The sequence below is a fragment of the Peromyscus californicus genome, unplaced genomic scaffold (genome assembly GCF_007827085.1).
Source record: "Peromyscus californicus insignis strain IS unplaced genomic scaffold, ASM782708v3 Scaffold_22__1_contigs__length_63687245, whole genome shotgun sequence".
Classification (NCBI taxonomy): domain Eukaryota; kingdom Metazoa; phylum Chordata; class Mammalia; order Rodentia; family Cricetidae; genus Peromyscus; species Peromyscus californicus.
In genome coordinates, this window is record NW_026294525.1 from 60,791,600 (window position 1) to 60,817,408 (window position 25,809).

The following is a 25,809-nucleotide window of genomic DNA, read 5'->3' on the forward strand; positions in this document are numbered from 1 at the left end:
TTCCAGACCAGCCTGGTTTTCATACGAAGTTTCAGGGCAGTCAGGACTACATAGAGTAACCTTTCCTCAAAACAAAAACATATTTGAATTGTACACTATGATAGTTTAGTGTATGTGTACAATGTGTAATAATCAAATCTTTAATCTTTAAAATAATTGTCATCTTAGCATGACTGGCTATCAAACAGGAAAGTGACATGAATCAAGATCATGCTGAAGTTCCTTGGTATTTATTTATGTTTCTTTGACTACTTATACTTGCTTTCATTTAGTGTGTGTGTGTGTGTGTGTGTACACATGTGCATGTCTATGCTTCAGCTTGTGGGGGTCAGTGGACAACTTTCTGGAGTCTGGTCTATGAACAAAAGTCCTGGGAGGAACTAAACCTTCTGCTGACTAAAGTTTGGTCCAGAAAACCTGGCTCTGGGCATTCAAAGTTGTCTACGATCACTGTGGTTCTCATCAGTTAATCAGCCTCACAGGTTCAGTTCTTTCCGGGACTTTTCTGACGCCTACTCTGCTCTTTGTATGGATATCCCTCCGTCAGTCAGCTTTGCTTCAGACACCTCTGTGTCCTATTCTCTCTCTCTGTCTCTCTCTCTCTCTCATTCACATATATGTACATATATATAATACACACACATATATATACATATATATCCCTATCTATCTCTGTATTCCATCCAGCTGTTTGCATCTGGCAGCCTTGGGAAGGTGCTGTCTTTCGGCCTGGGCTCTCATCATTGCAAAGGTGTTTCTTAGTTTAGTCTCTGTTCCATTGCTGTGAAAGACACCATGACCAAGGAAATACCTATAAATACATATTTTAACCTCAAGTATGTGCCATAAGCCTCACATTACCATTTTTATTTGGGGGTAAAGATTCAGTGTCAGTCTTTTTGGATCGAGGCTTCTGATCATATATACTGTCAAGAATCAACAGCACAAGGAATGGGTTAACTTTAGACTACGAATGGGTGAGAGTAGGGTTTGCAAGGATTCTGATCTTATTTTTGAATGATACTTTTATCTATTATATATTAAGACATTTTTGCTGCTGCACTACAGAGCCAGATGGGAGACGCTCTTGAGGACTAAATCACTCTCTGGTTTGAGAGATGTCTTTCTAGTCAACTCAAAGCTTTACCCAAACTGTCTCCTCGGCTCCCCCCAGCTCTGTCTGCAGCGCAGGTCCCTCTCCTCCCGTGTTGTCGCTGGAGCATCCGTCCTGGGCTGGCGGTGAGCTCTGAAGCCTTCTTCACAACTTGACTTCGTGCTTTTTTGCACCCTAGGATTTTTCTAGTGGATTTTCAGGCCTTCTGTAATCTCGTAACTGTCCAAGCTCCACTTCCTAAATTTTAAGAACTTTAATAAAAAAAATAAAAATAAATTAAAAAAAAAAAGAACTTTAATAAAAAGTTTAAATTGAAGGGATTGGTGCTAAAGAGTTGGCTCGGCAGTTAAGAGCACTTGCTGCTCTGGCAGAGGACCTGGGTTCAATTCTTAGCACCAACACAGCAGCTCACAACTCATTGCCCATACTACAATTCCAGGGGATTCAACAACCTCTTCTAGGCTCCAGCTCAATGACAGATATGTAGACAAAATACTAACATGCATAAAAATTTAAATAAATCTTTTAAAAGAAAAAAAGTTTAAATTGAAGGCATTGCTTGTAGACTTAGCACCCAAAGGACGCCCCCCATCACGACAGCATCTCCTGGGCTTTGAAGTCTGGCTCTGCATGCTGATCTGGTTCCTAGCTCTCTCTCCCTCACCCTCTGTTGTCCTGTGCAGTGGTTTAGAGAAAGAAAGAACGCATTTCCCCAACCCCCACACCACATATGAATTTCAAGTCTTATTGCGATAGAAGGGCTTTGTGCTGCGTTCAAAAACACAGAAAACCTCAAAATCCAAAGGTTAATCAGGCATCTCACAACTCCCCAAGTGGATTCTCTTATTGTCTCAATGCTCTTCTATTGGTCATGATTTATAGTGTTTTTATTAACTGAGCGATTTATAATCAGATATGTCCTGGGTTTGTCCCTTTTCTACTTGGGCTCTAATAAAGTTTAAATGCTATAGATCCTGTCAAAAGAGTACTCAAGTATTAACTCAGGAGATAATATTATGATACAATTGTGTGTGTATATACATGTGTGATATACGTTCATATGTATATATGTATATATAGTATGTGTATATATGTGTGATATACATTCATATGAATATATAATCTATGCAAAATGTGTATCTTAGAGTTGGGAGCAGACCTGGGGAGTGTGGGGTGAGAAGATATGTAAGTAGTGTGCATGTCTAAAGCCATCCGGGCTGGATATGTGTGTGAAGGGTGTCTCGTGTCATGTAAAAAAGATGCTTTACAGCCTGCCCTTCGAAGGTGACATAGCCGGGACTCTCTTCAGGTCCTCCATCCCACTCCTGCACTGCTATTCTTGCCACTTTATACCCATAGGGATGTTTCAGTGAGAAATTAAAAGGAATGTCAGGCATTAGGTCTGATGCACAATAGTGGGATTTTAAAAACATTTAACAGTTACCAACTAGGATGTTATGTGCCATGTGTTGACTATTCTAGTCGATGTCTTGGTGGGAGGGTGTACATGCATGTGGTGCATGCACATGGTGTGTGGGTGCACCTGCCTCTGTGCGTGCACATGTGACAGGGGAAGGAGGGCTTTGGGTGTCTTCCTCTATCACTCTCTTCCTTATCGCCTCCAGTCAGGGTCCGTCACTGAACCAGAAGCCCGCCATTTTGGCTAGACTGGCTCTCCCATGAGCTCTCGGAACCCACCCGCCTCAGCTCCTCAAGCACACACAGTCATGCCCAGGTTCACACATGGGCACTAGGGATTCAAACTCAGGTCCTCGTGCTTGCAGAACAAACATTCTTCCCCACTGAGACTACCATTCCAGCCCTTCACTGTCCTTTTGTATATTTTAAATTTTCACTTTTCTGTCTTGTGCTCTATTTTTATGCCATCATTTTTAAAAAATATGTTTTCAATTAGACATATCATCTATAATTTAAAGTAAGTTTTGGAATTTTCTTTGAGCCAAAACTTTCCTATGGAACAGCATTTGAAAATTCAAGCACTAACTTAGATTTCTTTCTTAAGTCCCTGAGCCTCCGGAGGACACTACAGTTGAAGCAGGAGTTCGAAAGGGATCCAAAGAGGTCCTAGGACCTGAAGAACTGCCTGAAACAGGTTAGGATAAAAAATGAAAGTTCCCATTCATAAAAGTGCTGTTCTAACAGATCAAACCTTAATTTGGGTCATAGTCTCTGCTTACTTTCTCCCTATGCTGTGCCAATTTTCTTAGGGTTTCTCTTGCTGTGGAGAGACACCATGACCATGGCAACTCTTATAAAGGAAAACATTTTATTGGGCTGGCTTCCTTACAGTTTCAGAGGTTTAGGCCATTATCATCATGACAGGACATGGTGGCATGCAGGCAGACATGGTGCTGGAGAAGGAGCTGAGAGTTCTGCATCTTGATCCGTAGGCAATGGGAAGTGAACTTTCTACAACACTGAGTGTAGCTTGAGCAAAGGAGACCTCAAAGCCAACCCCCACAATGACACACTTCCTCCTGTAAGGTCACATCTGCTCCAACAAAGCCACCTGATAGTGCCACTCCATTTGGGGACTGTTTTATTTCAAACCACCACATTCTACTCCCTGGTCCCCAAAGGTTTGTAGCCATGTCATAGTGCAAAAATGCATCTAGTCCAACTTCAAAAGTCGCCATAGTCTATCACAGTCTCAAACTTATTTAGAGGTCTAAAGTTCAAAGCCTCTTCTGAGAGTCATACAATCTCTGAGCTGTAATCCCTATAAAATAAAAATCAAAAAGCAGATCACCTACTTCCAACATACATGGCACAGGATATACATTACCGTCCCGAAACATAGGGAAGGGATCATAGTGAGGAAAATATTGGACCAAAGCAAGACTGAAAACCAGCTGGGCAAACTCCAAACTCTGCATCTCCATGTCTGATGTCAAAACACTCTTCAGATCTCCAACTCTGTTCAGCTTTGCTGACTGCAACACACTTTTTTCTCTTGGGCTGGTGCCACTCCCTGTTAGCAGCTCTCCTCAGCAGGAATCCCACAGCTCTGGCATCTCTAACATCTTGGGGTCTCCAGTGCAATCCAGGCTTCAATTTCACATCTTCACACAGGCCTCTCTAGGCCTCTATCTAGAGATACCCCTGACACATGCCTGGCCTCAACAGCTTTCCTTACTCACAGAGGAAAATTCTACAGCCCTATTTTTGTATCCTTGGCCCTAAAGCCAGAACCATGTGGCCAAAGCTACCTAGTTCTGCTGCTTGCTGGGGCTGGAACATGGCCCCCTTGTTCAATTACATCTTCACCAGGTTTCTGTTTTCCATGGTTCCCTTCACTGCCTAAGCTTGGCTGTCCTGAAACTGGACCAGGCTGGCCTCAAACTCAGAGATCCGCCTGCCTCTGCCTCTCTAGTGCTGGGATTAAAGGCATGTACCACCACATCCAGCTCTGAGCTTTTCTTTAATCCCTTTTCACAAGTTGTAAGTTTATCTACGTGGGACCTTACCCAGAGGTCACCATTCCCTTTATTCCATTTTTTTAATCTGTTTATCTCCTTGAACACAGGACTTAGTTCCATTCCACTCCTGGTGCTACATTTCTCCTCAAATTTAACATTTTGTATTTTTCCTTTCTCAGTTTGTTCCTTTTTATTATGAATCTTCATTAGAGTTAACACTAATAACCATACAACAGAGTCAATACTAGCTATTTTGAGATTTCCTCTTCCAACAGTATTAATCCAAATCTCTTCCCTTAAGCCTCAGGCAGACTCTTCAGACAAGGGCAAAGAGCAGCCACATTCTTCACCGAAATATCACAAGAACAATCTCTAGGCCTTATATAAAAATTCTTCTCCTTTGAAACCTCTTGAGCCAGGCCCCCACAGTTCTAATCACACTCAGCACCACTGTCTTCCATGCTCCTGCTAGCATAGCCCATTAAGCAGCACTTAATACATTCCACTACTTTCAGAACCCAAACTCCCAAAGTTCAAATTCCTCCAAACAAAAGTATGGTCAGGTCTATCACAGCAATACCCCAGTTCCTAATACCAACTTTGGTCTTAGTTAGGATTTCTATTGCTATGAAGAGACACCATAACCACAGCAATTCTTATAAAAGAAAACATTTAATTGGAGTGGCTTACAGTTCAGAGGTTTAGTCCATTATCATCATGGCAGGACATGATGGCATGCAGCCAGACATGGTGCTGGAGAAGGAACAGAGAGTTCTACATTTTGATCTGCAGGCCACAAGAAGTAAACTGTCTACCACACTGACCATAGCTTGAGCAAAGGAGACCTCAGAGCCCACCCTCACAGTGACACACTTCCTCCTACAAGTCCACATCTACTCCCACAAGGCCACAGCTCTTAATAGTGCCACTCCCTATGGGGGCCACTTTTCTTTCAAACCACCACGCCAGTCAATATGAATTATATTTATTTATGTCAATCCATTAAAACTGTAACTATTCTGTTAATAATGCTGGTTCATCTCATTTTATTCTACACTTTGCATCAACAACTAAAGTGTCCATATGAAACTCACTCATCACCCACATAATTTTATTAATAGGTAATTATTTATCTAGCAGCATATAAAATATGATTAGAATATGAATTTATAAATTTATATTAATGTTCAGAATGCTGCATTTTCTTCTTTGAATGTTTAAAAAGCCTGATAAAGTTTAGATTCTTTTGTAGTCTGACTGGAGATAGGCTTTTCAAAGCCACTATTTTTTCTCTCTTTGAACTTGTATTCAAAAGTTGTGCTGCCGGAGTTCCCAGAAGACGCTTACCCCAATGTTCCCGAGATGGAGCCACTGAAGGAGGAGCTGAATAATTACCTTCTCATGTGGAAACATCTGGAACAGTTGATTACAGACAATTTGATTCAAATATTAACACTGGATATTTCCAACAAGACACCGAAGGAACTGCTTCAAAAAATAGTGGAGACGATGGAAAGTAAGGCCAAAGTCGGTGTTTGCGGGAAAGAGCAGACAGTGGCACTGACAACCGTTTAGATCATGAAAGCCGGCTCTGTCGGCTTCTCTAAAACATTCGGGACAGCTGAGGGGACCATATAAGACATTCTAGAACTATCGTAAATAGTGCGGACACGGGGCACACCGTCGCTGGTCACGCTGAGTGGCTCTCACAGAGAGAACTTGTACCCGTATCAAAACTGAGAGATCAATGATAATAATTAGTTTTTCTAATTATTTCTTTGACTATTATAATATACTGATAACTTTTTGTTCTAAAAACTCTTTTCCTTTTTGGAAACCACAGAGCCTTTTCAGTATGCTGCATGGGAACTAAATGCTGAAGACTATGATGAAGAAGCAGAAGACTACCAGGCTGAGATAGAGATCGATGAGGAGCAGGAGGAGGAGGAAGAGGAAGAGGAGGAGGTACAGCTGGTTTTGCATTGGGCAATCATTAAGAACTGTGTGCATAGTAGTAATGACCACTTCGGGACTTCTCCTCCACTGCCAAGTGGACAAACAGGCGTCTCCAACTTTTTACTCTCTGTTTATTTGAGTTTTGCGGTAGCGGGGATTGAGCCCGGGGCCTTATGCATGCTGGGCAAATGCTCAGCCACTGAGCTGGATCCCCACCCCATCCTCAACTTTATAAATGAAAATTTCCTCCTTTGCCACAGCTTCACTAGACTCTCCAAAATGCCAGGGCTGCTTAATGTGAAAGAAAAAAAAAAAGAAAGAAACCCATAGAAACATAAAGAGAAAAATCTTTTTACTTTTTTCTATAGAATATGAGAGTATTAAGACTATAAATATTTTATAAAGCTAATTAATATAAGTAGATATGTGAAAGACACCTTTGGAGTGTCTGGAAGGCTGTCCACATGATAATAATGTACAGTGCTCAACAATATTAACCCATATTCGGACACCAATCAACATCTTTGGCACCTGAATGGTAATAACTATTATCATTTGATTATCCCCAGGTTAGGTATATTTCAACAAGAAAACAGGAAATTGTTCTTTCAATATGAGTTTTTACAAATAAAAATATAATTTTCTAAGTTAAATATGTTAGGCAAACCTGCACTTGTAATAAACTTATTATTGCCTAATTTAAACCCTAAGATATAGGAGTATGTGACTGTGTAGCAACAAATGATTCACAGTGGATTCTGTCAACAGCTCCCGGTACTTGGATGTTACCGTGGCCAAAGGATGTGGGATTTGCCCTGCTCACAGGCAGCCTCTCTTCATCTAACTTTTCTGCAGTGTTTCTGGTGTTCTTCTGTGCTCCTCTCCTTCCTTGTGTCTCTACGGCAGTTCTCAAGCTGTCTGTACTACTGAAAACTTGTGGTTTTAAGTCTGGTATCCTTTAATCCTCCAGTGTAAAATCTCACCAGTTACTGCGCACTCGGTAAGGTGCGAGCAAGGCCCAGGCTGCGGAGATGGGAAGTAATTAGACCTAAAGTAAATGTGTTTTGCTCCAACTACCATAACAGCAAGAGCCAAAAACATGAAACTCCTTCCAGGCAACTCAACTATATCCAAAACAAACTCAGAAGTGTTGATGGTATTACAACATAAACTTTGGCATCCACTCAAGGATTGCCAGATCTGCCAAGAAAATACGATTCACACTGAAAAGAAAAGAATCACCAACTCAAACTACTCTAGAACTGACAAATACATCAGCATCGGCTGATAAGGACATTGAAACGCTGTTCTTTGCTGTGTCCTATAAATTCCTAAAAAAAGCAGGCGGCAAAAATAAAGAGGATGTGATGGGCATACAGTGTGAGCTGTATGGTTTGAAAAGCAGAAAATACGAAGTGAAGCATGCAGTGACTGGAGTAACGGTAGTCTAGACACTGCAGGAAAGGAAGGGAAAGACACAGAAACTATCTGAAAGAGGAGAATCAAGAGAAACCATGAGAACAGCCTGAGTGGACCTGTGGGACGGTTTGAGCAGTCTGCTGTGCATATAACTGTAGGCCACAAAAGTGTGCCTTGGGAGGGGAGAAAATGATTTTTGAAGAAACAGTATCTGTACTTTTTCAGTATTTGGAACAGTTTACAAACTCTCAGACCCAAGAAGGTCAGTGAGTCCAAAGTACGAGACCCAGGAAGGAAAGAGCACCAAGCATGTCTGTTCAAGTTGCTTGGTTGGTTGCAAAGAACTTCTTAAAAGGAGAACATGGGCATGCCACATTCACAAGAACCATGATCAAGAAGACAGCGTGCTTCCCACAGAAACCAGGGCAAGCCAGAAAGAGGGTGAGGCAACAGCTCGCAAGTACTGAAGAGGAAGAAACAGAATTGTATGCCTGGTAACACTTTATCTTTAAAAATGAAGACAAATTAAAGAGCTTTTCAGACATACAGAAGCTGAAAGAAATGAAACACGGACAGCATCCCTGGTAAATGTTGCCAAATGATTGAGAAAGAAATAAAACTGATTCTACATGAACTCTTCCAGAAAACTGAATAGGAGGGGAAATTTCCAATTCAATGAGATCTGTGTCATTCTGATACCCAAAACCAAACACAGCAAAAGAAAGAAGAATAACCAACCGTTGATCTGTACTAAACATTGATGCATAAACTCTTTTTTTTTTTTTTTGGTTTTTCGAGACAGGGTTTCTCTGTAGCTTTGCGCCTGTCCTGGAACTCGCTTTGGAGACCAGGCTGTCCTGGAACTCACAAAGATCCGCCTGGCTCTGCCTCCCGAGTGCTGGGATTAAAGGCGTGCGCCACCACCGCCCAGCCTAAACTCTTGATCTGTACTGAACATTGATGCATAAACTCTTAAGAAAAGTTTAACAAAGTTTCAAAACTGTATCAAAACAACAATCATCCTATCCAAGCAGAGTTTGTCCCAGAAAGGCTTGGTTTAGCATTTGGACAACACTCATCATACTGACAGGCTGAAGGTAAAATCTAAGTGACTATCTCAGTTGATATAGAAGCAGCATTTGGCAAAATCCATCGTCTATTGCTGATTTTAGAAAATAAAGGGTATATATTTATAAATAGCTTTAAAGAATTAGTACAGAGGGGCATATGAGCCCATAGCTGAGGAGTGATTGACAGTTGATGGCTACTATGGGAGGGAGAACCAGTTTTCTTCAAGGGTGTGGTTCCTGGTAGGTTGATCATGTTCTGGTGAGTGGTCCGACACTTGTGTGTATATGGGCAGTGCTAACTGGAATCAGTGGGGCATTAAAAAAAGTCATCAGGTTGGGAGAGGGACTGGTCCAGCTGGAAGGGAAGAAGGGAGAGGGGGCAAGATGATTGAAATATATTGTATGCATATATGAAATTCTCAAAGAATAAATTTTAAATATTATATATATATATACATGGAACTTTCTCAAGTTGATAAAAGACATTCACCCCCAAAAAAATCTGTAAGTAACAGCTAACATACTTTAAAAAGCTGAATGCTTTCCCTCCAGTCAGCACAGAGTGAGAGTTCACTCCTGCCGCTGTGTTTCCTCTTGGTCTTTGCTGCTTTTGATCTGTCTCCTCATCTGATATAAATCCACATGGACCCCCTGGAACCCAGAAGTGATTTCACAGTTCTTCAAAACACAAAGTGCTTTGGACGTGTCAGGAATGCCTCGCCTTACCAGCCAGCTACCTAAACACCCACCCACGCGCTAGGCAGCCCTATTCTCCATTGGTGGCTGTGAATGAGTGAAGTACGGCTCCAGGAGTTAAAATGTGATCTAAAACTGTGTAAAGCAACAGCTACATGTTTTCATACTGTGTTAACCAGGGAACAGAACTATAGAATGTGTGTGTGTGTGTGTGTGTGTGTGTGTGTGTGTGTGTGTGTGTGTGTGTGACAGGGAGTTTAGCAGCAGGCAGGCATGGCTTGGGAGAAGCAGCTGAGAGCTCACATCTTGATCCACAAACAGGAAGCAAAGAGAATTAACTTGAAATCTCAAATCCTCCCCTGAGTGACATACTTTCTCCAGCAAAGTCACATATCCTGATTCTCCCCCAAACAGCTTAGGGATCAAATAATCAAATATCCAAAACGTATAAGGAACCACCATAGGAGATAAGTAGGAAATCAATAATGAAACTATAAATTAAATTAGGGGCGGGCACTGGTGAGATGGCTCGGCAGTTAAGAGTACTTGTTCTTGCAGAGGAAGGACCTGGGTTTGATTCCGAGCACCCGTGTGGTGCCTTACAACCCTCCGTAACCACAACTCCAGGGAATACGTTGCCTTCTTCGGATCTCTGCATGAGTATAGTGGACTTAAACACACGCAGGCAAAGCACGTGAAATAAGTAAATATAAAAATAAACTAAACATGATCATTATTAAATCACAACAAAAATCATCTCTATAGTATAGCCAGTGTCCTTATTTTAGAACGTTTCTGAATTTCAAATAAATGAATACTCTCATGCATGGCATGTATTATATGAAAGTTAACTTTTATCTGCAGTCCAAGCAGAAGTCCTCCAAACACCCGAGGAACCTGGGTTTTTATTTTTATTCATTAAGTCTAGCAACCCGACATTAAGTCTATGTATTGAAAACCCGGAAAGACCAAAAAAATTAAGCGTACAATGAAAGACAATGAAAATAAACATAACAGAATAACTCAGAAGAAATGAGATAACTGAAATGGGGAAATAAAATAAAAGCAACAGATGAAAAACAAAAAGTCGGTTCCCTGACAAGAGGGGGGAGGCGGATGAACTTCTGGCAGGCAGAATCAGAAAAATGCAAAGGCAAGGAGTAACATTTTAAACAAAATGAGTGTCCAGATCCTTGAGGGACTCAAATTATAGGCACTTCTTCATTCTAACAGGCTTGAGCATCTACAAAGGGTTTACTCAAGTTTTTTCCTGAAATTGACTTAGGAATAAAGAGGGAAAACTTTACTTATGAAAGTTAAAAATCATAAATAAGTAACAGGAGAGGTTTATAGGCTGTTTCTAATACATATCCATTGATAAGGCAATTCTTCTATTGCCTAAACTCTTCCACATCACAGACAAGAACCAGTAATGCTCAGCTTTTTTTTTTTTTTTTTTTTAACTGAAACAAGGTCTCTGTGTAGCTCTGGCTAGCCTGGAACTCACTATGTAGATCAGGCTGGCCTTGAACTCACAGAGATCTACATATGAGTCTTGGTATTAAGGTGCACGCCTTTAATCCCAGCACTCGGGAGGCAGAGGCAGGCGGATCTCTGTGAGTTCGAGGCCAGCCTGGGCTACAAAGCGAGTTCCAGGAAAGGCGCAAAGCTACACAAAGAGACCCTGTCTCAAAAACACCAAAAGAAAAAGGTGGTCACCACCACACCAACCGGATTAGTCTCAGTTTCGCAGCAGTACAGAAAAGTGTTGTGGTTTCTTCTTTTGTGAACATAAGCATACTGAAGAATAAATAATAAATATTCCATTTCCGGTTTCAGAACTGCTGCATTTGTGATTAAATACATGTCTAGCTTTTATTTTATTTTTTTTTTTTTTTTTTGGTTTTTCAAGACAGGGTTTCTCTGTGTAGCTTTGCGCCTTTCCTGGAACTCACTTGGTAGCCCAGGCTGGCCTCGAACTCACAGAGATCCGCCTGCCCCTGCCTCCCAAGTGCTGGGATTAAAGGCACGTGCCACCACCGCCCGGCACATGTCTAGCTTTTATACATGCAGATCATTTAGCAGAGTCTGGGGGAGTGCTCATGGGAACTGGTAAGAATGTATGCACACTGGTGGAGGAAAATGAAAGGGAAATTTCACTCCTGATACACTGATGTGTTTAAAGATTTTATAGCAAGTAAGGATTTAATGTCTTCCTATTGCTTTAACTAATTTCCAAAAAATTCTTTACACATTTCATCATGATATAAATGTTCATTTGTACTTAATAAGTTTTTACTTTCAATAAAACAAAGCAGATCACCTACTTCGTTGTCATGAGTAAGAAGATGTGACCCTGACTCGGGTTTTATTCCTTGAGAAACTGACCTCATAGCCAGGTCATCGATTCTCTATGTCTTTAGAGGGGGGAGCACACCTTAATTCTCAGTGCTACATTATTTTTTATGAAAATGAAAAATGTATGAACTAAATTTAAAGCAACATGAGCAACTTGGTTTTAATCCATTAACTAACACAAGGATGGCCTTGTGGGCTGTCTTAGAGTTGGTTTTCCTGTAGATGATGATCTATTCCTCAAAGTGAATTGCCTCTAAATTCCTCTTTGCTACTGCTTCAAAATGTCTTCTCTGAACTGAACAATATTTTTAGGGTGAAGAAAAGATGAAAGAAAAAAAGAGGCACTTAGGAGACACAAAACACTTCTGCCCAGTGGTTCTCAAAGAAAACTTCATCCTACAGCCAGGTAACACAGAAGAGGCCGCTAAGTACAGAGAAAAGATATACTACTTCTCAACTGCTGAGGCCAAGGAGAAGTTTTTGGAGCATCCTGAGGACTATGTGGCCCAGAATGAACCACTAAAGGTGAGAATAATATTCCTATGCTAGTGGTTGCTCCTGGGTTCTCCCCTGAGTGTGCTCAACAGTGAAGTCTCTAATCTCATTAAAAGCCAACCACAACAACAAAACATAGTGATAATGTCTAGGTTTAAAAATAAACAGCTTTTTGCAATATGACATAAAATAATGATCTGTTTTTACTTTTATAGTAATGTCTATGTCGACCCAGCACTTAGCTTGTGTCTTTTTACCTGATATTAAGAGTCACAGGTAAGGGGCTGGACAGATGGCTCAGGAGTCAAGAGCACTTGTTGCTCTCTCAGAGGACCCAGGTTCAGTTCCTAGAAACTGCATGGCAGCTCACAACCATCTGTAACAGCTTACAATCAGTGTGTAGCATGTGTACCCACACACCCAGTCCCATCACCTCATTTTCCACAAATCCACCAGACAGGACCCAGAAACTCTGAAGGTTGTTTCTCAGTTCTTCTATGACAGGTAAAATGCTTTGGGATTGCAATAAACATGGTTGTTCTAAAACTTGCCCCCAGGTCTTTCCACTATGTTGTGTTTGGTACACAGTGCACATTTACCATGAAGTCAGTCCCTGGGATCTTAGAACTTCTGTAGCGTTTTCTACCTGTTTAGTTATTATTGTCGTTGCTGCTATTATTTGAGACAAGGTCTCTTCTATCCCAGGATGGCCTTTAAATTGTCTACACAGCCAAAGATGGCCGCCGCCACATCCCAAGTGTTGGGATTACCGGCGAGCACCACCACAGCTAGTTCATGCTGTCCTGGGAACTGAAGCTTTCTAGGGCAAGCACCCTGTCAACTGAGCCACATCGCAGGCCTCTTCCGAGTCTCTGAACTCCCACCATCTCCGTCACAGCAACGAACAGCTTTTGAAGCTGCGCTTCTCCTAGCCATTTGTACCCCTGTCTTACAAACGCCTCCTCTCTACTGAGGCACAGACTACCCAAACACATCACCATCTTCCCCACGGTTGCTGTCATTGTCAGTTTTATAGCCATTCCCCCACAGTCCCACGAGCCTTGGCTGCTGCTTCACCTCAACTGTCACCACGCTTCTTGACCACTTGACATACACAGGCTGATCAGATTACCCTGCAAAAGCTGCCTTTGGGCTTCTTCAGTTTCAGTGTGGACATCACAGGGATTAGTGGCAAGGTCTTTGAAATTTCATTACAAATGGGCCTTTCCTTTGGTAAAGAGATCCTTTTTAATCATAGTAAGAAAACGTCTTTCTATTCCTTTTTAACATTAAAATAATTTTTAAGTGAAGTTACTTTTTATTAAATGCCTTTTGGCATACATATTAGGAAAATCTGATGGCTGTTCTTGCCCCCATTAAAGCCATTTTTGGTGCAACAAATTCTGTTCATTGGTATCCTTATGCCTAAATATAATTGAATTTGTAAACTAAAAATTCCTGTCCATGGGAGGCTGGAGAGATGGCCAGCAATTAAGAACACATACTGGTTTTGCAGAGGACCTGAGTTTGGCTCACATGTTGGGTGGCTCACAATCACCTATAACTCCAGCTGTGGGGGATCCAACCCAACCCTCTTCTGAACTCCTCAGGTAGACACACACACACACACACACACACACACACACACACACACACACACAGGCACACCCCTAAAAGTAGACTCTGAAAAAACAAAAGAATTCCTGGGACTGGAGATGGTTCATCCATTTGAGAGCACTAGTTGCTCTTCCAGAGAACCCGGGTTCAATTCCCAGCACCTACATGGTAGCTCACAACTGTCTGTAACTCCAGTTCCAGGGGATCCAGTGCCCTCTCCTGACCTCTTTGGGCACCAGGCACACGTATGGTACACATGCAGGCAAAACACTCATACACATCAAACAAAATTTAAACATCACTTTTTAAAAAAAGACTTCCTTTCTCTTCTTTTTTTCTTTTTTTTTTCTTTTTGTTTTTTGGTGGGGGAAGGAGAGGTTTGGTTTGGTTTGGTTTGGTTTGGTTTTATAAGACAAGGTATGCAGCTCTGGCCTCAAACTCCTGAGTGGCTGGTGTTACAGGTGTGAACTGCCACCAGGCTAATTACTCAAGCTTCTTTTCCTTTCCTCTGTCCCACCCTATGCACTTTCTGTGGCAGGCTCCTCCAATCAGGATGTGTCTTCTGGGTCCCCGGGGCTCTGGCAAAACTACATGCGCCAGAAAGCTGGCAGAAAACTTTGGCGTTTTTCACATTCAATTTGATGAGTTTCTCCAAGAAAAATTGCTGCTCAAGGCTGAAAGGAAATTCGGACCAGAGTTTGAGGACGATTCCGAGGAGGAGCAAGCCACAAAGCAAGAACTGGAGGAGCTCGCGGTTCAGGCCAATGTGAAGATTGAAGAAGAGAGCACAAAGAAGCCGGTGAGCTGGCGATGCCCCTGGGGACTTGTGTTTGCCACACAAGCTGGTCAGTAGCAGCCAGGTCAGGGCAAAGCCCCGGCTGCCGCAGCCAAGGCAGGCTGGACTCGGTCACCCTCCCAGGACGCCAGCTAGAGTTATGGTGGAAAGAGAAAGAGGAGATTCAATGTGCAGAGATAGAGGGGTCCCGTGACCCCAAGTTCATTCATCTTTGGGGTACTGACACACGTGGTCTAAGCAGTCCTGGCCAAGGTGTGATCTCATCATCAATGTCTCAGCTTTGTTTCTGTAAGATGGTTCGAAGAGTCCTTATTGTTTGAAGGGAGCCCCTAGGGGCGGCCACACTGCCCCAGGGTGGTGGTCTGTACTGGACTCCAAGGTGACTGCAGATTTAGGACAAGGACGTTCAGGGACCTCTGGGGAGTCTAGAACAGGAAATTGTAAGATGCCTCCTTTATTTGTGTGCGCTTTCGGCTTGAAGGGAATGAAGTGGGTTCAATATCACATTTCTAGGTAGAGCCTCCCTGAGTGAGGAGCATGCGCTTGTGGAGAGCAGGGAGAGGTGCACAATGACCCCGGGCGCCAGGCTCGGTCCTTCTCATTGACCTGAGAGCCCAAGTGAGAAGTCAATTCCTTTCCTTGAAAAGCAGCATCTATGTTATACAATCACAGTAATTTCAAACTACAGAGACCTGAGGAGGGTCCACCAGAAACATCACCCTCTCAGCGTGATAGATAAACCCGCCTCTCGCCTGGCATGTGAAATACTGAGTCTTCCGTGATTCTGACCAAAGTCAGGAAAGTGAAGCCCTCACTGAATGGTTGTATAGCATTTATTTGGGATCTTTTTGTCTGGTGAGTCTGAACGACAGTAGAAGGTTTCTCACCATTGTGGTTTTTTTCCCCCTGTCAAAGAGTGTTTTTTTTTTAAGTGCCCTGTTGCCAATGGAGATTTTGAAATATTAATCTCTGGTGAGGCCTAATAGAAAACTATATATATATATATATATATATATATATATATATATATATATATATATATATATATATATGTCTCTTAAATTCTCTCTCTATTAACCATTTCTGATATAATGAGGCTGTTTTCCTCTCAAATGAGCCCCACAAATGGTCTCAGGCACAATTATACAAAACAAAAACTCGACAGTGACTCACAGCATCCCAACAGGTGACAAGGCATGTCCTCAGACACACCTGTATTGCGTCGTCAGAGAGAAAATAGTATTCAATAAACTTAATGATGCTGACCCAGGTTTCCCTGCTTTTCTGTGGGTGATCAGTTGATGCTGATTTTTTTTTTTTCTATTTCCTGAATTGTTTGGTGTCTCAGGAGGCACATGAGGGGTTTTACTTTAGATAATAAAATGACAGTCCTGCTTCCTGGCAAGTGGGAAGTTTACCAATCTTACTCATTTTCAGAATGTCCAATGGTGAAAGTGCTAAAAAAAAACCAAAACACTCCATCCCAGAACCTGGAGAATGGCTCCACCGTTAGGAGCACCTGTTGCTTTTGCAGAGGACCCGGGTCTGAGTATCGGCATCTTCATGGTAGCTCAGAGCCATCTGTAACTCCAGTCCCAGGGAATCCAGTGCCCTCTTCTGGCCTCCTTGGGCACTGGGCACGCATGGTACCCAGACACTCATGCAGACAAAACACTCAGACACATGAAATATATATAAATAAATAAATGTTCTTTTAAAAAGGTTCATTCCGTTCCAGAATTGACTGACATGTTTTTATTATCCATTTGAGGGTCACCTTCAGAGAAAGATGCCTGAGTTCATCACCCCAATATTTTCTCTTTGTTAATTGTGATGCTATTCGCCCCTTCTAGAATGTGCTTCAGGTAAACTGTCTGGTTGGCCCATCCTCTAATCAGGATCTGGCTTAAGGAGATATAACTGTATCTCCTTATAGGATAGATGGCAAAAAGTCAGTTAAGCTTTACAGATGCGTGATGTGAATCAAGCAAATTTTTGGCACAAAAAGAAGAATGCATTATGACCATGGCGTCATATGTGAAAGTATTATGTTGTCATCGTGACTTCTCTTAGCTGTATTAGGTTGTTTTTTTTTTGGTTTTTTTTTTTTTTTTTTTTTACTTAATCACATTATATATCAGTACACAAAATTCAAGTTTTAAAATGTTTTCAAGTAGCCGGGCGGTGGTGGCACACGCCTTTAATCCCAGCACTTGGGAGGCAGAGCCAGGCGGATCTCTGTGAGTTTGAGGCCAGCCTGGGCTACCAAGTGAGTTCCAGGAAAGGCGCAAAGCTACACAGAGAAACCCTGTCTCGAAAAACGGAAAAAAAAAAAAAAGAAAAAAAAATGTTTTCAAGTAACTATCAAAAGTGACCTCAGAGAAAAATATAGGTATTATTCTACTTAGTGTTGTAAAACAGTATTGCTTATCAATGTGGGGCTTTAGATGCCTTATACTGTCACTTCTGCTCTTAGATTCTCGACGTGCAGTTCACAGAAGAGGAGGAAGCAATCAAGCTGAGTCTGACGGAGAACGAGGCCCTGCCTTCGGAAGTTCTAGACCCCATCCTTTCCGAGTGGTGGCTTAAAGAACCGATACGGTGCCTCCATACACAGGGTTCTGTTTCTTACTGGGTTTCTTTACTTTATTCTTAATGGTAAAACTATAGTCCACTTTGCACCTACAAATTTGTTCTTATTCATCCATGTAAACTACACATTAAAACATCTGTGGAGCTTTTGACAAACACTGACCCACCCCAAAACTATTAAATCAGAATCTGCTGAAGTTTGAGTCCAGGATCCGGGCACTGGCATTTTTTAGGGTCCCCGGGTGATTCCGGTGCGCAGCTGTGGTTGAGAAGGATTTCCTAAGCTCACATCCCTCGTGGTGTGTTGGACTCTTCCCCCTGTAGCCTTGTGATGATTACCGTTCCAACCACTGGGGAGCTGTCCACGCTTAGCCCGTTAACAACTGCCTGCAATAGCGCTGACCCACACAGAACAAATCTTCAGACCCCTGGAGTTGAAAACTTTCCTCGTTTTTCTCACTGGGATACCCTGATATCCACCAAAAGAGCATGAAATGATATTTGCAATATTGGTTATAACACAAACACATTTGCAAATTGCTACATGCCAAGTACTGGTCAACTGTATTTTATTTGAATCAACTTAATCTATATATGAAAATTAATCATGTTGTCACAGTTACTTCTCTTAGCTGTATTAGATACTTTTAGTATTTAGTCGTATTAAAAATTGGTGCATAGAATGGGATAGAAATTTGCATTATCTCAATGTGAAATACAGAGACGTTAGATAAATACTTCCATGCTCCTCTGGGCACATTTGTATCTACTGCCTATCTGAAATGAGAAGTGGGATTGAGTCATCAAGTTTTTTAAAATATTCTTGTTCCCTAAATTAGATCAATTGTGGGAAACATGGGCAAATCACCCACAGCTTTATAGTCACAAGTTGCTCTGCATTAACTTAGCTTCTTACATCACACCACACATTAAGATATATATATATAAAGAACCAGGAAAAGAAACAAAAACAAAACACAATAATTTTTAAATTAAAAAGTAAAGTGTCTGGAGCAACGACTCAACAGTTAAGAGCACCAGGACCCCAGCTCGATTCCCAGCACCCACACAATGGCTCACAACCATCTTTAGCTCTGTTCCAGGGGATCTGATGCCCTCTGCTGGCCTCTGTGCACACCAGACACATGTGTAGTACATATACACACATGCAGATAAAAATGCTCACACACAGAAAATAAAAATAAGTCTTTTTTAAAAATTTAAAATAAGAAGTAAAAACAATATATATAGAGAGATGTCTCTATAGAGATATAGAGACATGAATTCAATTTAATGTAAAAAGTTACACTGTAAAATCTAAATATTGAGTATTATGCAACCATCACATTTTATTATGATAAAGATTTACAATGGCATGTAATATTATTATATGATAATATACTTTAAAAGATGCAGAAATGTATCATAATATGGTAGAGCTGGGCACATGAAGAATTGACTAGGAAGAAATACAACAAAAGAATAATATCTGGGGTACAGGTTTATGGATAATTTGCTGTTTTATGGTTTTTTTCCCCTCTACTTTCCAATTTTTCTATTGCATTGCTTTTACAAGTGAGGGAAAAGGTTGGCTTCTTTTCACTTTTTTTCCAGTCTACTAGATTAATCCTGGAGAGCTCTTGAGGGCTAAAGTTAGGGGGATGACAGAATGGACGGGCGAAGGCGCCAGGCCTTGGCTCGCGAATGGCAGCGGGAGGGAGGTAGAGAGGAACCTCAGTGCGTCTTGTATGTTCGGCACCAAGTGCTGCTGAGTCCAGTGAAGAGTGGGTTGGAGCGATAAGGGCGACCATGATTTTTGACAGTAGAATACACAGATCCTTCCTGAAGGACTTATTGAAAAAACGAAGTGGGGCTTTGAAACTTATGAATTAAAACTCAGAAGAGAGTTTGAATAGTAGAGGTGAGGACTTGGAAGCCCTTGTCCAAGAAGTGGCACCAGGTCACCAGGCAAGAAATGTGTTCCTCACAGAAGGGACTAGACGGAAGGCATTGCTGAAGAAGAAGATACCCAGCATGGCCAATGTAGGGAAAATTCCCTACTTACCAGGAGAAGAGAATTAACATTTGAGAATTAACCTTTAAAGACTGAAGCAGTCAGATGTTTATGAAAGTCTCATTTTATTGAGAAGAAAACATACATGTATGTGTAAATATAGTAATTTTTTTTGATAAATAGGACCAACAAGCTCACCCAAAGGCAGATCAATACTGATCTCTTAACGAGAACGTGAAGCCAAGTCCTCAGGCTGCTTTATAAGTGCTTTATTGGAATGAGTTGGCTTTCCAGTTATTCTCATGGCCCTAAAAGTTCTGTCACTGGAGGCAGAATATGCACATGAGTAATTGTTATTGGTTACAAAGAGACCCTGGAGGAGTTTCAGAACTGCTTCATGGCAGGAAGTGTCCTGAGGCTCAGCCAAGCGGGCTCTTCAAAGGCAACATATTCCTTAGGCTAGGCACTTCTCCCATGCAGAGAGCTTACTTTCTCGATTATAACTTTTAGTAAGCTTCCAGGTAATAATTATCAGCCAGCTAACTGCAATTTTATATTATAAACACAAATATTATCTTAATCCAAATTTATACATTTTTGGGAAAAAGTATCATTTATACACTTGCTTCTTGAACTCTGGGTTGTTACTCCAGATGGGATAAGAATCATGTAAAAATTCCAGTGTAGGAAGTCATGAAAAATTTGGCAACAGTAAAAGATTTTTTTTAATACATAAAAACAAAACTTTAATCCAGAAATAAAACACATAATGAATGTGTGGTGTTTGGGGCTATGCCTGTCAGTGTGGCATCTTATGACTTCCCCGTAGCCTCAGTTCTGAACAGACAGCATGCACACTTTGCAATATGCATGCTTTCACAGCACACGAGGCCAATGAACATTCTCTGAAACTTCTCAGCTCCTAGTCAAACTACTGTATGCCATGAACTACAAGAGTTTTGCTGCATACAAAGTTTTCTGTTCTTACAGAAACATAATAGCAATTCATATATACCTACTGACCTTCATTGTTATAATATTTGATTTTAAAATGTGCTGTCTGAATTGGTGAGTTGATTTTCATGAAAAATCATTAGATGAATTTTGACTTAGGATTGGAACAGAATTTCCAATAATTATTGAAATGGTCCTAAGTATACTGCTGCCATTTTGCATTACATATTTATACATAGTGAGTGGCATTCTCAATATTAACAACTGTACTTCTGAGAAACACTGAAGATGCTGTGTGTCCTACATTATCAAATACTCGGCCAAGATTGAATTCTCTGTTTGCTTTTTCTGTTGGTTTGTCGTTTGCTTGTTGAGACGGGATCTCACTGGGCAGCTCCAACTGGCCTGGAAGTCGCTTGGCAGATCAGGCTGGCCTCGAACTCACAGAGATCCACTTGCCTCTTTACATAAAATAATCAAGTACATAAATCTTTAGCAAATGGTAAAATTACATGCATGCCAAAGAATTGTTTTAAAACAAGTTTATTATCACCAAATATTTGATTTGTATAGCTATTTTGCATGCCTGTATATCCAGGCCACCTAAAAATTTACCAGAGCCTGACATGGTAGTGCACACCTTTAATCCATGCACTCAGGAGGCAGAGACAGGCAGTCTTTGTGAATTTGAGGCAAGCCTGATCTACATAGCAGGTTCCAGGTCAGCCAGGGTTATGAGACCTTGACTCAAAAAAAAAAAAAAAGATCTCTCAGACAAAAGGGGGCTGGCATGTTAAAAAGATTTCAGAAGCTCTGATACATACAACTAGAAATATTTTCTAAACAATCATGCTATGGTGAATTCTTCAAACTATTTATCACACATCTGATGAGTGGTGATCCGTCAACACATGTTGAAATCTATACCATATGCAGAGACAGTATGTGGAGGGTCTCTCTTTCTGCTGGCTTTACCGCAGGCAGACTTTACAGACTGCCAAGAGTCAAGAACGAAACTCGGTTCAGCCCGATTTTGGTAACTGGTGCTGAGCCAGGACTTCTTGGAGTCTGACATCAGCTCATTTTTTTTTTTTTTTTTGCCATATTTAAGCATAGCACAATTTTGAGAAAAACTTTTCAGACAACAGCTCAGCTCTGTGAGTACAACAAAGCTTAAGACATGTTTACACTGAAACTCTTTACAAGGTGTGACTTCATCCCTAAGCTGGGTGCTATTGACTGAGAAATAATGCTCAAGGTGAGGGTCTGGGGAGAGTGACTAGGGTAAATATGCCTGGCCCTAAGATAGCATAGAAGTCACGTAGGCAGTTGTAAAGTACAAATGACATCTCTCACAAGGATGAGTCTTATGACTTAGAAGTAATGCTCGTGGTTTTAGTAGGAAGGATCTGGGAGAAGTGAAACATTAAGTTCTGGAAGACAGGGTAGAGCCTGGCTCCTCAGACAGCGAAGGATCACCAGGTTGTAAATGACATCAGTTCCCAGCATTCCTGGAGGAACAGGTTAAACCTTTCTTTCGTTTAAAGTTAAACATCTGCTAGTTTAACTTTCCTGGCTTCTCCAGTGCCTGTCTGTGTGCCCAAGCACTTTTTACCCTTTCCATCAACATACAGTGTAAATAGAGCTATAATATATTTTCATGTTTGAGTTTTTAAGTTACCATACAAAATAGTGAACCTGTAACATTTCCATCTGTATGTGTAATTGTTTGTTGCTTGTGGTACCCCTCATGACCACCCTGTTACACCTCCCACTGGTTCCTTTATGCTCACCAAATAGTTCCTCTGCTTTCCCATCCTAGATCTCATATAGAAATTGGTAGCTAGGTAGCCAAGGAGATGAGATAGAAAGATAATTCTGAAATGAGAGAAACATGGGGATGTCTGTGTTTTGAGTGTGGCTTAGCTGGAATATATATGATGTTTTAAGCGAATTCTGAAAATGTCCACGCAGTTCCACCGGCTTCATACTGGATGGTTTCCCGCGGTACCCCGAGGAAGCCCAGTTTCTAGCGGAGCGCGGCTTTTTCCCGGACGTTGCCGCCATGATACAGGTAGAGGATCAAGATATCTTTGATCGCCTCCTTCCGGCGCAAGTGCAGAAGTGGAGACAGAAACAGCACAAGAAAGCAGAACGGAAGAAATTCATCAAAGACTTGAAGACAAAAATCAGGGTACATATCCAGTGCAGACACACGGGAATATGGCCGTTTGTCATCTGTTTGGGTTAGTAGTCTTCACAAGAATGAAGTTTTCGGGCTTTAATATCACAGTAAGCTTGAAAACATCTTCCATCAAATATTTCATCTTTTAATAAGAATTAAAAATTATTTAAAGCTTTTTTGAGACAGGGTCTCTCTCCTCTCTCTCTCTGTCTGTCTGTCTCTGTGTGTGTGTGTGTCTCTCTCTGTCTGTCTCTGTCTGTCTCTGTCTGTCTCTCTGTCTCTCTGTCTCTCTGTCTCTCTCTGTCTCTCTCTCTCTCTCTCTGTCTCTCTCTCTCTCTCTCTCTCTCTCTCTCTCTCTCTCTCTCTCTCTCTCTCTCTCGACCTGTCTGGGAACTCCCTATATAAACCAGGCTGCCCTTGAACTCAGAGATCTCCTATCTCTGCCTCCCGAGTGCCAGGCTTATTTGAAGCTTTTCTGATCACCAACATGTTAATGCTTCACTTTCCAAGTCAGTAGTGTCCAGGCCTCCCTCTATCAGGCACAGGAGCAGGCTGAAGGGCCAGCGGAGGCAGCAGGGGCTGTGAGGGAGCCAGAGCTGCAAAACAGAGGATCTTGGCCCCTAGTGCCCAGGCTCCCACCCACCACTACCTCTGTCCTGATTCCGGGGTCTTTGGGTTCACACCAGTGGTTTTCCTGGATTGGTCTCTGTACTCTCCAGCTCATCCTTCCAGCTACCCGCAGACCAGTCTCCTAAATGCCTGTCTGAATCACGTCGTACCATCAGGGTCTGAACGCCCAGTCCTGTTCCAAACCCAGCTCCTAACTGTATGTTTTGGCTGCAGTAAATGTAAGCCTTTCACTTCAGCAGCTACACCAGCTGCTTCCAGGTTTCCTCCTCAGGGCGTCTCACCCCGGGGGTGACATCGCACAGATCTCTCTGGGTTCCTGTTAACTCACCCTTAAGTGGCTGGCACTGCCTACCCTACTTGATATTGTATTTTGAGAAGAAAAAGAACATATACTGTCCTAAGCAGTGCCCACCTTTGGCAGGCACTCTGTAATTAGTTAAACTCCAGGGAATCCTGAGCCAACCAGCACCAAAATCCTGAGGACACTTGAACAGATCCACTGGGTTAGGCTGGAGGACCCTGAAAAGAATAGGGCATGGTCGTTCACCTCCCTCGGGCCATCTCCAGCACGCATGCAGTTTTCCCAGAGGTACAGCTGTGCTTTCAAAGACGCATCTTCACAGTAAGGAAAACAGATCTCTGGGAAATTCAGTGACTCCCACACAAAACAAGCAAATGCACGATACATTTGAAAACGGGGCTCTAGGACAGTGACTGAGCCCCCAGGGCTGTTTGTCCCTTGGGAGGGAGATAGCCCAGAAGGACATGAATGCACTCTAGCAATCATCGTCACTTGTCATCCAGGAGAGGGTCCCTGCCCTCTCCCACGTTAGCCCCTCAAAAAGGTACATTGATCCATAGCAAGTGATTTTATCATTTTTCTATTGTAAACTTGTAAATGTGTCTTTAACAGGAGGATATGATTGCTAAAAGAAGAGCTGAACTTATTTTAGAGAGAGAGAGAAAAAAGGTAAGCCCATGATTTTTTTTTTAAGCATAACACTATGATCTCCACAGTTGAAAAATACAAAAGGATATGTTTAAAAGTCTACAAGAGCTAACATAGAGTTTCAGGGGACCAGTGAAATGACACATAATTTTGTTTCTTTTATTTTTGTCATGGTATCTGCTACTATTTTAAATGACCTCTTTATATTTATAATCAGAAAAGAATAAATACTTTTTTGTTTTGTTTTGAGACAGGGTCTCTCTATATCACCCTGGCTATCTTGGAGCTTGCTATGTAGACCAGGCTAGACTTGAACTTGCAGAAATCTGCCTGCCTCCGCCTCCTGAGTTTGGTGATTAAAAGCATATACCACCACACCAGGCATGAATAAATACTTAAAAGAAGCCATTAAAGACGCTGAAGTAGGGGGTGGGAAAAAAAAAGACGCTGAAGTATTCTCATACAAGATACACAGTGCACTGAACTGTATTTCTTTTGGATTTTCATCTTTTGAATTTTTGTCTTGCTTCCACACTTCCGACTACCACCACAGAGGCCGGCTGGAAGCATGGGAGTGAGGCTAGATGGGGCCTGAAACTGAAATGTCGATTGTCTCAGGAAGTGAAATGAGATGGAGGACAGTCTGTGAATCGTCACAGTCAGACCCGAGTGCAGGGTGCTCTGTGTCATGCCTACCCACCCTTGGAGACAGAGGATTTTGTTTTATGTGGGGAACAGCTGTTCCCACGTCATCCCCGCTGACCCACCATTACAGCCAAACCAGTCAAGGGTACAGAAGCTGGAGGACATAATTAGACAAGGTGTTAGGGTTTGAGTGTGGGGTGTCCCTACAGGCTCCTGTACCTGAATACTTGTACCCCAGCTGGGTCATTGTTTTGGAAAGTTGTAGAACCTTTCTTTTATTTTTGTTTTTTTTTTGTTTTTTTTTTTGTTTTTTTGTTTGTTTTTTTTTTTTTTTTTTTTTTTTTGGTTTTTCGAGACAGGGTTTCTCTGTGTAGCTTTGCGCCTTTCCTGGAACTCACTTGGTAGTCCAGGCTGGCCTCGAACTCACAGAGATCCGCCTGGCTCTGCCTCCCGAGTGCTGGGATTAAAGGCGTGCGCCACCACCGCCCGGCCTATTTTTGTCATGGTATCTGCTACTATTTTAAATGACCTTTTTATATTTATAATTAGAAAAGAATAAATACTTTTTTGTTTTGTTTTGAGACAAAACAGTAAGTAAAACCTTACTGTGGGTGTTATGCCCAGATTAGGACCCCAAAGACAACCACCACAGACCTTAGGTTCAGAATGCAATAGCATGGTTTATTTCTGTTTGTTTACAAGCCGCGGACAGGGAAGCTCGATCCAAAGCACTCACTCGTAGTTGTGAGGCCAGGAGGAACTTGCTTTTTCTTTGTGTGGCTAGCTTTTTAAAGGCAAAATCCACAAGCCCTTCAGGGGGGTTGGGGGAATTTTGCACGGGTGCAACTCGGATTGGTTTATTTTTATCTCTGTTCTCTT

At 41.9% G+C, this 25,809-nt stretch overlaps 1 protein-coding gene across 9 annotated transcripts in view; it reads left to right on the forward strand.

The window, feature by feature from the left end:
• Positions 1 to 25,809, forward strand: part of Ak9 (adenylate kinase 9) — a 130,687-nt gene that overhangs the window by 74,659 nt on the left and 30,219 nt on the right. For 5 of the 9 annotated variants that reach the window (XR_008221298.1, XM_052751484.1, XM_052751483.1 and 2 more), the window contains 8 exons: positions 3,138 to 3,227; positions 5,870 to 6,070; positions 6,398 to 6,519; positions 12,366 to 12,578; positions 14,704 to 14,964; positions 17,438 to 17,562; positions 22,496 to 22,715; positions 24,250 to 24,306. Coding sequence is in view for 8 of the 9 variants with exons in the window: in XM_052751484.1 (XP_052607444.1) it covers positions 3,138 to 3,227; positions 5,870 to 6,070; positions 6,398 to 6,519; positions 12,366 to 12,578; positions 14,704 to 14,964; positions 17,438 to 17,562; positions 22,496 to 22,715; positions 24,250 to 24,306 (1,289 nt within the window). In the remaining variant the exon portion in view is untranslated. The other 4 variants (XM_052751487.1, XM_052751488.1, XM_052751489.1 and 1 more) reach the window with 3 other exon arrangements.